This window comes from Onychostoma macrolepis, chromosome 22 (genome assembly GCF_012432095.1).
Source record: "Onychostoma macrolepis isolate SWU-2019 chromosome 22, ASM1243209v1, whole genome shotgun sequence".
In the NCBI taxonomy this organism is placed as follows: domain Eukaryota; kingdom Metazoa; phylum Chordata; class Actinopteri; order Cypriniformes; family Cyprinidae; genus Onychostoma; species Onychostoma macrolepis.
Window position 1 is genome coordinate 23750689 of NC_081176.1, and position 15880 is coordinate 23766568.

A 15880-nucleotide genomic window follows, 5' to 3' on the forward strand; every position below is an offset into this window, starting at 1 on the left:
TCACTTGCAAGGTATTTATTAGCATTAGACTGCATTGCATTATATACTGTACATGATAACAACTGTAATGCTTTCAATTAAACTGTCAAGGAACAATCATATATACATTAACAAAGCTCAACATTTTCTTCTGAAAAATCTAAAATGTTATTTTTATATCTTATTCTTCCTTGATTTTTTTCTGGATCCATGAGAGAATGTCCTCATCAAAATTAATGGAAGGAGATCCATCTGGATTGATGGGAACATTGAAGGAGAGAGGAATCGCCATTCTTGACAGTGTCATCTAGTACAGCAGGGGGGGGAAATAAATTAGTTGTGTTTTCTTTTTATCTTGATGAGATATAATAATTTAAAGGGAAACTATTTCACCTCTGGAGTCCTGATAATGACATTCAAGGACCTCTGACTTGGCAAGGCTGCAGTAAGATCAATCTCTTTCTCACTGTTCTTGGCTCTTTCAAGTCTGAATCCTGCCTGGAAAGCTGCCACAGGGATGTGTTTGGACAGCCTAATTGGGATAGGATACACAGATAATAATTATTAAATCAGTGTCATTTTCTACAATACTTCATACATTTGTTGTTTTGTGCTGATGAATGTTACTTTTTAGCATAGGTGATGACAATAACCGGCAGCCTGTCCCATTCCAGCTCTAAACGCACAGCAGGGAATTCACCCAGTACACCAGCCTCAGCTTTAGCAGTGACTGCATACTGCTGGCACTCTGGACCCCAAGCAACCTTGGTCTGAAAAACAGATTTATGCTCACTTTAACATGAAAAATATATCCCAACAATTAATTTTTTTTTAGCTGTTCTTCCAGTCTTACAGTGACTTTGTGCTTGCTCCGCAGAACACTATCAATACAGATCTTCTGGTTGTCATTTTCATCAATGGAAGTAGCAACAAGCTGCACTCTTGCGGTTGATTTGTCAAAGTAAGCACCAAGTTGGTAGCCCAGCGGCTTTTGGCCAGCTGGCACAGCACGTGCAAAGACAGTACAAAGAGGTGGAGCTTCTTTTCCGAGGAAATTAACCTATAAGCATAAACCATACAAATATTAAATGTCATATTTTAATTGGAGTTTTGTGTTATGACCAAACAAATGACACTAATTGATCCACCTGTCTCTGGATACGCTCAGTACTTCCACTGCTATCTTTCTTTGAGGCACTATGGGGTGGCAAATGCTGCAAGCAAAATAAGGTTATAAACATAAGTGTCTGATCTGAATAAACTATATTGTTGACAAAATTATTTTCAGTAGTTACCCTGTTCCTGCGGAATTTCCTGAAATGTTCCATGATGGTGGCAGTCTGAAAATCAATAAAATATTCAGTGCAAATGAATATACAGATTTATGACACATACATTGGCGATTTAACCAACACATGACATTCCTTGTCCTCACCTCAGTCGTGGGAGACCTGTACCTGGCGGAGCTTGAACTGCTGTCGCTGAGGGATTGACTGCTGATGCTGCTGCTGCTGCTGCTGCTGCTGCTTTTGCTTTCAGAAGAGTTGGTCTGGTTTCTATCTTCAGCTTCCAGGATTTTCTTCAGTTTCAACAGGAAATCCTTTCCTTCTTGAGTCTGCTCATCAATGATACTGATTTGACTCCCGCCATCATCAGGACCACATCGGACTTCAAGCTCCAGTCTTTCAACTGTAGGACCTTCAGCTAAAGCCAAAACAACAAACCCTTAATTATCATTTTATCTGAAATCCTTGAGTTTCATGAACGTAATAGTTTCTGTAAATATACCTCTTGCGACTGTAGCACGGGCTGAGTGGTGTCCAATTATGTAGAACAGAGGAGCATTTTTTATAAAAGCAGCATTGTGAGAGTGCACCTCAATGCAGCCCTTGATTTCAATGTATGGGACAGCAAGACAGAGAGTCTTGTCAAATGGAGCAGGAGCTTTCAAAGGAACTCTATCTTGATTCTCAGATGACTAGAAAGAAAAAAAAACACATCAAGAAGACTTTCCACTTTGGAGCTTTAAGCAAAAGTTTTTTTCCAAATGTATAGCTTACCGAATCGTCAGCATAAGAATTTTGGGGGTTTTGCTGGGACAACTCAGGTACAAAGGGCGCAATCCTTTCAGCACTAGGATCTTCAATGTTTCTGACCACAGCAAGTGTCTCAAAGCTGTCATAAAATTAAAAGACACTTTCACAAAAGAGCAGTCATGACAAACAACTTTTTCTTCACTGGCTTCACTAAGGTTTCATTACCTAAAAGTAGCAATATGTTCAGGAACCTCAACAGGCAGAGCCTCCACCTTGTAGATGCCCTTGAGAATGTCTACTCTTACAGCCACTTTTCCAGGAGCAATTGTACGCATCTTTCCTCTCATCATAACAGCAGCTTGGATCAAGGCAGTGTTCACTCCCATCACAGCAAAGGTCTGGAGAGCAATACTGAAATAAGAATAAGGGATATTGTTTGTAAAACTGTTGTTGTGTACATTGTATCTCTTCATGAATGTAGCTGCAAAAATTTACCTTGGTCTAGCTTCAGCTTGGAGTTGAACATCAGTCTGTTTCAGCTGCTCAAGAGTCATAGTCTCAATCTCCTCAGGGAGAGGAGGTGTAATGGTGGCCTGAACTAGAAGGATGAATGGAACAACATCAACCTTAGTAATGACCCCCTCATATCAGAAAAAAGTATATAAAATTAAAAAAAAAAAAAACATACCATTGACACTCGCAACAGCAACAGCAGTAGTGTAGAAACTGAACTCCATGGGCAGACCAACTGAGGTTGGCAAGATACGACGCACTTCGGCTACAAGCAGGGGTTTGGCATACTGCAAGGCAATTCCTTTCTGCAAAGCTTCAAGTGCCTCCTTCAACAGTTGACGTGCTTTGGGTCCAGTCACAATCTGGGGATAGAGTTTATGAGAATCTTAATTCTAATTATGAGAATTATTTGTGAGACAGATCTAAAAAAAATAAAGTAATGAAAGATTAGAGATAAACAACTACACAATACCCGTATAGCTTCTTCAATGATGGTCTTGTCAATCTTGAAAAAAGCCACTTCTTGTCCAAATAATTTGATGTAGGCTGAAGCCAATGGCTGATTTTGTGGTAAGTCCTTCCAGTTTGTGAGCTTAAGGGGTTAAACATAAGTCATACACATTTTGCCAATGTCATGATTATTATATTATTTATAAGTATAAAATTATACAGTAATTGGACATAAAAACGTACTGCTCTCAGGGTGCGCTTAATCTTTGTGATACGGTTAACACTTTCATCTGCAGCAGGAGATTTCAGAAGAACCTCCTGGATTCCTTCAGTTCTCACACCAATCTGTTTGAGAGCATGAATTGAGTGAAGGCTGAAAACATTTTTAAACCATGAATCAGATTTAAAAAATTGTCTTGCCCACCTCAAGAACATCAGCAGCAGCTCCAGCCAGATAAGCACGTGTTTTAGCCACAACAGCTCTGGGCAGGATGGTGGCAGCATCATTGATCATGTAGGCACTGCCAGCAGCTCCAACCATAAGAGGAGCTGCACAGAGACATAGGTAAGAATACAGTTATTGCAATCTTCTATGTAAGGATAATTTTTGTATGTTTTAAGAAGCACCCAACACACCATTTCTTAGCACTTTTAAGAAATGTACAACACTTACTATGATAGAAGTCCAGCTGAAGGGCTCTGCTGAAACGGAAGCTAAGTCTGTCTAGCTTGCAGCTCATGAGCTTGATGGCAACATTAGCTGCACCAGCACTGAAATAGACAACCATTGTTACTTGTGGCTTATGCTCATTTGACATGATATATGAAATTTATGAAAAATGTTTTTTTTTTTTCTTACACAGCTGCCATATCAGGAGCAGTCATTCTGGTCAAGGACTTGATGTGGGAATAAGCAAAGCTCACAACATGCATGTCAGTTTCAGTCTTCAAAGCACCAGCAAGACTGGAGACAAGAGCCACTGATGGCTTGGCCTCAAACAACACAATACAAGCAACCATGCGTACTTCTGGGTGGAGAGATCTATCCAATACAAGCTGCAGGACCACTGGCTGAACCTGTGGCAAGAAACAAGGTCAGTTTATTATTGGAAGAAAATGTGCATAATCATATATTAATCATTCCTTTGATGTTGGCCTTTTACCAGTTTGGGCTCTTTCTTGGCAATGTTCCTCAGGGCCAAGATGGCATCAACCTGAACTCTAAGGGGCAGAGATGTAGCTGCACTTCTCAGTCCGGGTATGAACTTCATGATGGGTTTAAGACTAGCAGGGTGACCAGCATTGCCCAGAACTTTAAGAACCAAAGTGATTTCAGGAATGTTATTCTTAGAAGTTGCCTCTGCAGCAATCTCATGGATGGGCTGATGAATGTGATACACAAACAGTACAATTAGAAAACAGCAAATGGCAAATCCCTATCAGATATTTAAGGCTTGAACTGTTTACCCTGAGGAGATCGGCAGAGCAAGTGGGAACTGCAACACAGTACTTGGCAATCATGGAACCATATCCAAGCATTACAACTTCACGCAGAGCTGGGATTGTGGATATCTTCTTATGCATAGCCAAACTCTGTTTGACGAGATATGGATTGATTAGTTCAGCCAATATTTGAAGGACAGCATTTTAAAAGTATAGTTATATGAACCTACAGCTGCCAACTGCATTGTTTCCAGATCAGCAGTGACCATTTGCAGAGCAACCACAAAAGCCTGAATGAACTCTGGAACCGTAAGTTCATCAGCTAGGAACTTCTCCCTGATGAATCTTACAATGACTGGTGTGCCAGCAGAAGGAAGAGCATCCAGGAGCCAGCGCCTACCAGAGTCATTGTTTAAAATATATACATAATTTAAAAAATTCCTGTTCATTTATTGCTTACAAATTGTACCTGTAAACTGGTTTGTCCTTGAACTGAGCCCAGATAGTCTTAATGTTCTCCAGGGTGGCACGACGCAGGAGCTGGCTGAGCTGAAGAAACTTAAGTGGAGCATCATCATGGACCATGTCTACATTATTTGCAACAAGGTGCTTAAGGATCGCGATAATCTAGAAGAGAGTAAGAGCTAGGCTCAGTTGATGTCTTCAGCATGGATCAAAGGATTTGACTTGGAGATTGTTAAAGGAATACCTGGGCTGGTGCATCACTGATCTTCAGAAGTTGAATGGGGGTCTGAAGAATCTCAGTTGCAAACTCATATTGCAGGGATCCACGAGCCATGTAATCAGCTTTGATTGGATCAACTGGGCTCTTCCCAATCTCAACAAAAGTCAAGGTTTGTCTGAAACAAATAATTATTTTTAGTTAAAGTAATGAAATGTGTTGGGAATATTATTACTTCATATTTCTCACAGAGGATCAGTCATACTTTGCTTCCATCATTGCTGCACCATGGATCTCATTGAAGGGTGAAAACTGATGAACTTCCTGAACTTTTGCCTCAGTGATCAGTACACCAGTGGAAGATGGTTTCACAATGTAATTGTAAGTTGCAGTTTCAATCAGACTCTTGACCCTCTGTTGAGAGAAAGGAATATGAAGAATTTAACATTTTTTAAATTATATTGTTGAGTAAATATTTCAAGTCTTCCCAGTCTTGTTCATTACCTCTGTGCATTCAGCAGACTTCTCAGTGTATGCTAAGCCAATGTCCTTCATGATTCTGTTCTGGCAGAGGCTCAGATCCTTAGACTTGGTGACAGTAATTGGAGAGTTGGGCTTTGGAGACTCACTGATGACATAGTGGGTCCTGCACACTCCCTGAACTCCAGCCTTAAAGGATGATAAATAAATAAGATTGCATAACTCAAAAAGGCTTTCTTAATGCCTTCATAAATGTACTAGGATTACTCTCTCACCTCTTGCAGTTCATAGATGTTCTGGGTCTTCTTGAGGTTGAGCTGAAGGATGTTGAGGATGCCTCTGTGGAAGTTCATGACTGTAGGGGAGACTCCTGCAGGGGCAAATACCTTTCCAACCACACCATTAGTATACTCAAACTTGATGGGAATCTGAAGCTGAGCAGCCAGTGCTGAGGTGAGCTTAGCGGCAGGAACAAATGGATCATTGGGCCAAATACCAGCATACTCGTGGATTAGAGGGTCCTTGAGCTGTAAGGGGACATTTTCCATTTAAATGAGGGCATTGTTGCTTTTAACATCCAATGATGGCATTTTGTTGTTGTTGTTGTTGTTGTTTTCTTTCAGTGTGATCTGAAATCTGTGTTTTTTAATGATCATTACCTTCATCAGAAAGGTGTTCTCTGTCATAGCAGTGAGGTGAACCTTGCTGTTGACTTTTATACCTGCTCTGGCCAGACCTTCTTGAGGAAGACCGCCCAAGAGTAGAGCCTCATACTTGTACACATAGGTCTTAGCAGGGGCAAACACAGGGACTGAAAAAGGTAGAGTATTTTTCGGAGTTTAAGCAAGAATGCAATAGTTGTAAAATTACCAGTTTAAACAGATCCAAAATTTCCAAGTAATATTACTTACCAAGGTTGATCTGTTGACTTGCTAAAAGAAACAAATGAGAGAATACACTTTGAAAATTGTTTGTCTAATTTAGTTTTTAAAGAGGTCCTAAATTTACATAAAGATAAATATTTTAGGAAAAGAGAAAGAGGAACATCTTAAATTCAAAACATAGAATTTCAGATTTTAACTTACCCACAAGAGCTACAGTCAGGGCAAGCACAACAGCTCTCATGGCTGGTGGTTTGTGAAGAACAACTCAGAGAAATCAAACTTTTATAGTGGTTTCTTGCTGACCAGGTATTCATTTTTTTTTAAATTATTAACAAGGCCTTTGGTTGGTCAACTTATCTAAACATCAATATCAATTATGTTAGGTTACCCTGGCCTGTTATGTCATCCTCCAGAACAATGTCCAATGTCCGTTTTGAATGTGTTAAATTAAGTTAAAAAAGTTGAGGGAAAAGTAAATTTTAGTTCTTTCATACACATACATTTCAGAGAAGGATATATACAGCAAGGGAAAAACATGACATAATTTTTTTATTTTTTCTTTGTATTAAACAGTGGTTTACTGAACACATTGTGGCTCGGTCTTGAAATTAATTAAGATATAATTAAATTTTTCTTAAGGAAAAAAAAAGGATCTAATGCTAATGCTGTAAACTATATCATGTAATAAATAATTGCTATTTTTTGAATGCAACTGAACACCCTGTTAACTCCATTGTTTTTTTTTTTTTTTTTTTAAATTGGCCTTATACTTGAAATCAGTTTTTTTATGCATTTCATACCCTGCACTTATTCAAGCCCTGTCCATCTACAGTGATCACTCAAAGCATGGGCCAGCAACCTTGTTACATATGTCACCATTAAGAAAGCAACACTCTATTAAACAGTATGTTCACAATTTAATTTTAGAATTTAATTTTATTTTAGAAATGTTGAAGCCTATTCTGCATGAAAACCATGTTTTTCCTAAATTCTGGCTACAACCACACCATCCAACTCAACAGTGGACTAATTTATTGGAAGAGGCAATCAGATTTTTTTTGTTATTCAGAGCAGAGGGTCTTTTCTATTGAATAGCCCAGTCTTATTTGCATGCCAGTATTTCATTGCATATACACTTTGCCCGTTTTTTTTTTTGCTCTCAAAGTACAAAGTGTTGACAGATTTGGCATTAGACTATCAGTTTTAGGTTATGTTACTTTAGGCTCATGTCATCAAAACCTGATAAAGTCAATGTTAGAGTGAGGACCATGTCACAGTTTTACTTGAAAACAATTTTTTATTTTAAAATGTATTATTCTTAATACAAATATTTTTTAGTAGCTCAGGCTGTTTGCTTTTGAAATGTTTGGAATATGTTTTTGTGACACAGTCAGTCAGGATTGTCATGATATGATTGACTTGTAGTAATTTTTTCTGTGGTCCTATATGTTCTAATTGGCCATAATTAGTACATAATGCTAATTTTACAACCTATTTCACTACTTACTGTTAAACATCTATTGAAAACATGGACATTTAACAATTTTGCATGAATTTGAAACAAAGTTATTGTAGTAATCAAATTTACCCTTTTCAAAATAATTATTATGCCAGCTACCCACCCTTTATTTCATTTAAACATTTTATATCAAATAATGTAATCCAATTTAGTCTAATTCAAAATCAGATAAAATCATAAAGCTATCACACCACTTGCATACTGTGTTATTACAGCAGAGTACATCTCTTGCATTCAGTATGTTTCAAATGATTACAAGCACAGGTTTAAACATTAGCACACAAGTTTACTTCTTTCATCTATCAGTTTCCAGTTTCTGTCAGTCAAGTCAAATGTATTATTTTCGCAACGATAAAATGGAGAGTATTTGCATTAATAAAAATTTAGGAATTCTGAGCAACATTGATGTACTGTATGCTTACCAGTCTTTGATTGTGTTGTCTCATGTGTGTGTTTTGTTCAGTTACAGTGCCTTGAGAAAGTCATACCCCTTCATTTTTTCATGTTTTGTTATGTTGCTACTTTAAACTGCTTTAAATTCCTTTTTTCCCATATCAATCTACACTTCATACACCATAATGGCAAAGCAGGTGTTTAACGTATTTGCAAATTTATTAAAAATAAAAAAATGTAAATAATTCCATAAATAATTATTAAGCAAAAGTGTTCATACCCTTGTCTGGGACAGCTGAAATGTAACTTTGGAGCATTCAAATTGCTTGTAGATGTTACTCTGACTGAAGTTAACCTGTGGCAAATTCAATTGAATGGGTATGATTTGGAAAGGCACACACCTCTAAATAAAAGGTCTAACAGCTGAAAATGCATATCAGAGCAAAAACTAAGCCCTGAGGTAAAAAAAAATAAAAATCTTAAGAGCTCAGAAGCAGAATTACGATAATCCACACATCTGGAGAAGAGTTCAGGAAAAAATGCTGCATTGAAGGTTCACAGAAGCATGTAGTCTCCATTAACCTTAACGGAAGAAGTACGAATCAACCAGGACTCTTCCTAGAGCTGGCCTCCTGGACAAACTGATCAACTGATGGAGAAGGGCCTTGGTTAGACTGGTGACCAAGAAGCTGTTGGTCACTCTAGTTGATCTCTATGATCATATGTGGAAATAGGAGAAATCTACAGAAGTCACTGCAGCATTCCATCGATCTGGGCTTTATGGCGGTGTGGCAAGACTCAATCCTCTCCTCAGTAAAGATCCATGAAAACACACTTGGAATTTGAAAAATGCACCTAAAGGACCCTCAGACTGTCAGAAACAAGATTCTCTGGTCTGATGAACCTCAATTCCAAGCTCAGTACCATCCCAGCATTAAAGTGCGGTGGTGGCAGAGTAGAAGGAAAGCTCAACACAGCAAAGTACAGAGATAGCCTTACTGAAAACCTAGTCCATGGCATTCACAACCTCAGACTTGGCAGAAGGTTCACCGTCCAACAGGACAATGACTACGTTTATATGGACATCGGTAATCTAATTATTTACCTTATTCTGAATAAGACAATATTATGATTAAGGTGTTTACATGAGTTGCTTTTAGAATAGTTCTGTCATGTTCTTGTTTTATATGTTATAGTACAAACCCGATTCCAAAAAAGTTGTGACACTGTACAAATTGTGAATAAAAAAGGAATGCAATAATTTACAAATCTCATAAACTTATATTTTATTCACAATAGAATATAGATAGCATATCAAATGTTGAAAATTAGACATTTTGAAATGTCATGCCAAATATTGGCTCATTTTGGATTTCATGAGAGCTACACATTCCAAAAAAGTTGGGACAGGTAGCAATAAGAGGCTGGAAAAGTTAAATGTACATATAAGGAACAGCTGGAGGACCAATTTGCAACTTATTAGGTCAATTGGCAACATGATTGGGTATAAAAAGAGCCTCTCAGAGTGGCAGTGTCTCTCAGAAGTCAAGATGGGAAGAGGATCACCAATTCCCCCAATGCTGCGGTGAAAAATAGTGGAGCAATATTAGAAAGGAGTTTCTCAGAGAAAAATTGCAAAGAGTTTGAAGTTATCATCATCTACAGTGCATAATATCTGGAACAATCTCTGTGCGTAAGGGTCAAGGCCAGAAAACCATACTGGATGCCCGTGATCTTCGGGCCCTTAGACGGCACTGCATCACATACAGGAATGCTACTGTAATGGAAATCACAACATGGGCTCAGGAATACTTCCAGAAAACATTGTTGGTGAACACAATCCACCGTGCCATTCGCCGTTGCAGGCTAAAACTCTATAAGTCAAAAAAGAACCCATATCTAAACATGATCCAGAAGCGCAGGCGTTTTCTCTGGGCCAAGGCTCATTTAAAATGGACTGTGGTAAAGTGGAAAACTGTTCTGCGGTCAGACGAATCAAAATTTGAAGTTCTTTTTGGAAAACTGGGACGCCATGTCATCCGGACTAAAGAGGACAAGGACAACCCAAGTTGTTATCAGCGCTCAGTTCAGAAGCCTGCATCTCTGATGGTATGGGGTTGCATGAGTGCGTGTGGCGTGGGCAGCTTACACATCTGGAAAGGCACCATCAATGCTGAAAGGTATATCCAAGTTCTAGAACAACATATGCTCCCATCCAGACGTCGTCTCTTTCAGGGAAGACCTTGCATTTTCCAACATGACAATGCCAGACAACATACTGCATCAATTACAACATCATGGCTGCGTAGAAGAAGGATCCGGGTACTGAAGACCCAAAGGCACTCAAGACATCAGATTGTCACGAGTATCTCGTATTGCTGCCGTAGCATCCTCTACCCCAGATACGGCTATGAAAAGACTTGTAAACACTGGCATTTTACAACCCCCTATACATCTTGAGAACCGATTTGAAGCATTAATGAATGTGGGTGAGGAATCCCCAAATGTGACAAAACATGGATCGTATCAGCCAGCAGCTAACATCGCTACTAACAGGCGTTCGAGGTCGAGCAGACAGCGGCACTCAGCTCAGAGCGCAGCCGAGCCCAGGACTCTGATAGTGGGCGACTCTATTATCAGAAACATCAGTAGCAGGACTACAACTACATGCTGCTTTCCTCAAGCAACCGTCTCTGATGTGAACAAGGAACTTCGGAACATTCTGATGAAGCACAAGACTGCAAATCGAATCATCATCCATGTGGGGAAGAACGATATTCGGAAAGAGCAGTCAGAACTGCTTAAGAAGGATTTCAGTGAACTCTTTGAAACACTTCAAAGACTTGAAGTTCAGTCGTTCATCAGTGGACCACTCCCAGCAAGGGGAACTAACATGTTTTCACGGCTGCTTGGGCTGAATACATGGCTACAAAGAACCTGCAGTACAAAAGGAGTCAACTTCATCGACAACTTCAATATTTTCTGGGGCCATAGACAACTGTTTAAACTGGACGGCTTCCACCCAAACAATCTTGGTGCGAGAGTGCTAAAGGACAATATCTATTTTCCCCTCCGTCATCCTTCAGTGGTGTGTGCCAATCCACTCGGCCTCAATGGCACACACACACCTGGACAGAATATGAGTGACCACAGGACTTCATGTCAGCCTCAGAGTCATCTTGTGGTTGACACATCCCACAAGGACACTGATAACACCACGCAGCCAAAACAAGCTCTCCTCACAGAGACTATCCCGGCTGAGCCTTGACCACAGAGCTCATTACAAACAGACTGTGACATACTACATCAGCTCCAAGACTCAGCACCCAAGGACAACTATCTGGAAAACAGCCAGGGAAGCCAGGACAACATATCACAGCCACCGGAAACACCAGAGCCAGAACCCATCTCACCAGACACACTATCCCTCTCTCCAGAATCTCCACTTCTAAGCTTCTCACAGAAAATGGAGGAACTGGTGTATGCTGGGACCAAACTCTCCCACTCGTTCGCTGCAAGCCCCCAGATATCAACTAAAAAACGGCGGGCCCCACAACCACCAAAGACAGCAGGCCCAGCTCTCCCTGCTCCTCCTGTGAGAGCTCTCCGACCGCTGCCACAACGCCAGGGCCCAAACCCTCCTCCTCCAAACCCTCCTGAGATTGCTGTAGAGACAAAATGTAATTCCATCAAGTTAGCATTTTTAAACATTCGCTCACTAAAAAATAAATCATTTCTGATCAATGATTTTATAACCACAAACAACCTGGATTTTATGTTTCTAAATGAAAAATGGCTAGAAGACAGCTGCAGTGCAACAGTCCTCAATGAAACAGCCCCTCCTAACTTTAACTTTACAAGTGTCTGCAGGACTGTTAGGAGAGGTGGAGGTGTAGCTGCTCTATTTAACCCTTTCGCACGTGAGTTTAAAATATTCTAGCTGAGCCCCCGGCGTGAGTTTTTTTAGGCGACCGTTATTTTAGAACTTATAGCCTTATTGTTTCCATGGCGACGCATCATGCTTGTCATGTGACACTCTGCAGCCACGATAGCGCTGGATGACACATGGATTGCTTTTATTTCGTTTTTCCTTTTTTTATTATTAATATTCACAAACATACTCGCTATATTACGAAATATCTGATATTCCGATTCTGAAATATGTGCAAGTAAATGTATTTGGTTGTTTAAACACTTTTATAATGACCGGGTTAGTTGATCTATACCGGGTGATGGGCGCCACCATGTTTGTTCGCGCTGGATCCGAGCTGTGGGATTTACACCACGTAATTCATCCTCTCCTCCCGAAACACGTTAAAGTAAGTCTCCAGTAAACTGGGAGAAGAGCAGAGTAAACTTTATTGTTACCTACACTATGTGTATATGATATCAATAAAACATGTCGTCAGATTATATTTGTAAGGATCATTATTGCTGCTTCCATAGACATCAGCGCATATTTTACAAACTATAAATGTGTGGTTTTGCTAGTACTTATGTGTATTTAAATGTCTGAAATCTAAAATAAGCATTATATGGTTGAAAACACTGAATAAGTGATAATATGACAAGCGCTCGCGCGTCTGATCTGGCTCCGCGCCAGAAAGCAGATTTGAATTCAGCAGTTGATGACGTGACGCACTGAACGTTCTAATCACACCGGTGTGATCGTACGCTCCAGGGACCAGCCAAGACTGATCACACTGGTGTGATCGTACGCGTTAAAGGGTTAAAGATGTTTATCAATGCAAGCAAGTGTCATTTGGTCAGTATTTGTCTTTTGAATACCTAGGTATTGTGCTGAAAGGTGCTCCACGCATTCTGTTTATCATTATTTACAGACCTCCAAAATACTCTCCAGCCTTTGTTGAAGAGTTCACAGAACTGTTATCAATGATTTCCTCAGAGTTTGACTGTTTTACTATTGCAGGGGATTTTAATTTTCACATAGATAATGCAGAAATCAAAACTGCAAAATAAATTATTACTGTTTTAAACACTTTTGATCTGACCCAGCATGTGCATGGACCCACACACAATCGTGGACACACTCTAGATTTACTCATCAGTAAAGGTCTAAACATTTCATCCATTGTTGTTAAGGATGTAGCACTATCTGATCACTTCTGTATTTTTTTTGATATATTGATCTCTGTTACCACTGAATCTAGATCTGTCTCTGTCAGAAAGAGATGCATTAATGAGAACACTAGTGCGCTATTTATGAAGGCTATATCTTTAACACCAAGCATTTCTGCAGACTCTGTTGATCTTCTCCTGGATTCTTTTAACTCAAAAGTTAAGAATGTTATTGATGATATTGCTCCCACAAGGGTCTGCAAGAAGAATGGCAGACAAAAATCACCATGGAGAAAATCAACAGCAGTTGAAAAGACATTGCAGAAAAGCTGAGCGGATGTGGCGGAAGACAAAACTTGAAATTCACTATAGCATCTATAAAGACAGCCTTCATGCTTTCAATGTGGAACTAGCCACAGCTAGACAGACCTTCTTCTCAAACCTTATAAACAGTAACTTAATCAACTCTCGCACTCTTTTTGCTACTGTGGAGAAACTGACAAACCCCCCAAGTCAGATTCCCAGTGAAATGCTCTCCGACAGTAAATGCAATGAGTTTGCTTCCTTCTTTTCTGAGAAGATCAATAATATCAGAAAGGAGATTGGCACATCTACTTTTGCAGAGGTCACACAGATTCGACCGCAATTTCAAAAAGAAGTGACTATGTCTGTTTTTGAAGCAATTGATTGCAAAATTTTGAAAGAAATAGTACAGCGCCTTAAATCATCAACCTGCTATCTTGACACACTTCCCACATCTTTTTTCAAAAGTGTGCTTAACTGTTTAGAAGCAGATCTCTTAGAAGTGGTGAACGCTTCACTTCTTTCTGGGACTTTTCCAAACTCCCTGAAAACTGCAGTTGTTAAGCCCCTTCTGAAAAAGCGCAATCTTGATAACACAATGTTGAACAACTATAGACCAATATCAAATCTTCCGTTCATAGGTAAGATTATTGAAAAGGTAGTTTTTAATCAGCTGAACAACTACTTAAACTTAAATGGATACCTGGACAATTTTCAATCTGGTTTCCGAGCACATCACAGCACAAAGACAGCACTCATTAAGATAATAAATGATATTCGCTTCAATTCTGATTCAGGCAAAATATCAGTGCTGGTACTACTAGATCTTAGTGCTGCGTTTGACACTGTTGATCATAACATACTTCTAGAGAGACTGGAAAACTGGGTTGGGCTTTCTGGGATGGTACTCAAATGGTTCAGGTCATACTTAGAAGGGAGAGGTTATTATGTGAGTATAGGAGAGCATAAGTCTAAGTGGACATCCATGACATGCGGAGTCCCACAAGGCTCAATTCTTGCACCGCTCTTGTTTAACCTGTATATGCTCCCACTAAGTCAAATAATGAGAAAGAACCAAATTGCCTGTCACAGCTATGCTGATGATATGCAGATTTACCTAGCCTTATCTCCAAATGACTATAGCCCCATTGACACCCTCTGCCAATGCATTGATGAAATAAACTGTTGGATGTCCCAGAACTTTCTTCAGTTAAATAAGGAGAAAACTGAAGTCATTGCATTTGGAAACAAAGATGAAGTTATCAAGGTGAATGCATACCTTGACTCTAGGGGTCAATCAACTAAAAACCAAGTCAAAAATCTTGGGGTGTTTCTGGAGACAGACCTTAGTTTTAGTAGTCATGTCAAAGCAGTAACTAAATCAGCATACTATCATCTCAAAAACATTGCAAGAATTAGATGTTTTGTTTCCAGTCAAGACTTGGAGAAACTGGTTCATGGCTTTATCACCAGCAGGGTGGATTATTGTAATGGTCTCCTCACCGGCCTTCCAAAGAAGACCATTAGACAGCTGCAGCTCATCCAGAACGCTGCTGCCAGGATTCTGACTAGAACCAGAAAATTTGAGCATATTACACCAGTCCTCAGGTCCTTACACTGGCTTCCGATTACATTTAGGATTGATTGATTGATTTTAAAGTACTTTTACTCGTTTATAAATCTCTAAATGGCCTAGGACCTAAATACAATGGAGATATGCTCACTGAATATAAACCTAACAGACCACTCAGATCATTAGGATCGAGTCAGCTAGAAATACCAAGGGTTCACACAAAACAAGGGGAGTCTGCTTTTAGCTATTATGCCGCCCGCAGTTGGATCCAGCTTCCAGAAGAGATCAGATGTGCTAAAACATTAGCCACCTTTAAATCCAGACTCAAAACTCATCTGTTTAGCTGTGCATTTGTTGAATGAGCACTGTGCTACATCCGAACTGATTGCACTATGTATAATCACTTTCTATTCTTAAATGTTTTAAATTCTTTTAAAATCAATTTTTAAATCACTTTGTTTTTATTGTTGTGATTTTTATTATTTTTAATTTCTTATTATTTTTAATGACTATTTCACTTCCTTTTATGTAAAGCACTTTGAATTA

At 39.4% G+C, this 15880-nt stretch overlaps 1 protein-coding gene across 1 annotated transcript; it reads right to left on the bottom strand.

Annotated features, from left to right (window-relative positions):
- Nucleotides 1-6: 6 nt before the first annotated feature.
- LOC131530268 (vitellogenin-like) lies at nucleotides 7-6780 on the bottom strand. The gene is made up of 28 exons (XM_058760445.1): nucleotides 6669-6780; nucleotides 6495-6515; nucleotides 6243-6394; nucleotides 5859-6110; nucleotides 5608-5772; nucleotides 5369-5517; nucleotides 5131-5281; nucleotides 4891-5048; nucleotides 4652-4817; nucleotides 4446-4571; nucleotides 4142-4360; nucleotides 3838-4055; nucleotides 3652-3749; nucleotides 3403-3527; nucleotides 3222-3323; nucleotides 3001-3120; nucleotides 2704-2890; nucleotides 2511-2613; nucleotides 2241-2426; nucleotides 2040-2154; nucleotides 1768-1957; nucleotides 1415-1683; nucleotides 1275-1319; nucleotides 1128-1193; nucleotides 833-1039; nucleotides 607-749; nucleotides 373-511; nucleotides 7-286 (listed from the first exon to the last, which is right to left on the bottom strand). The coding sequence occupies exons 1-28, from the start codon at nucleotides 6706-6708 to the stop codon at nucleotides 161-163; spliced, it is 4038 nt and encodes a 1345-aa protein (XP_058616428.1). The 5' UTR covers nucleotides 6709-6780; the 3' UTR covers nucleotides 7-160.
- Between the last annotated feature and the right edge of the window lie 9100 nt (nucleotides 6781-15880).

Bases quoted from the DNA above. Each gene is read 5' to 3' on its own strand.
- LOC131530268 (XM_058760445.1), bottom strand. From the start codon at position 6,708: ATGAGAGCTGTTGTGCTTGCCCTGACTGTAGCTCTTGTGG. The intron at 1,684-1,767 runs GTATATTTACAG...TTTTGGCTTTAG, and splicing joins CCGTGCTACAGTCGCAAGAG to CTGAAGGTCCTACAGTTGAA. The intron at 512-606 runs GTAACATTCATC...TATCCCAATTAG, and splicing joins GTCATCACCTATGCTAAAAA to GCTGTCCAAACACATCCCTG.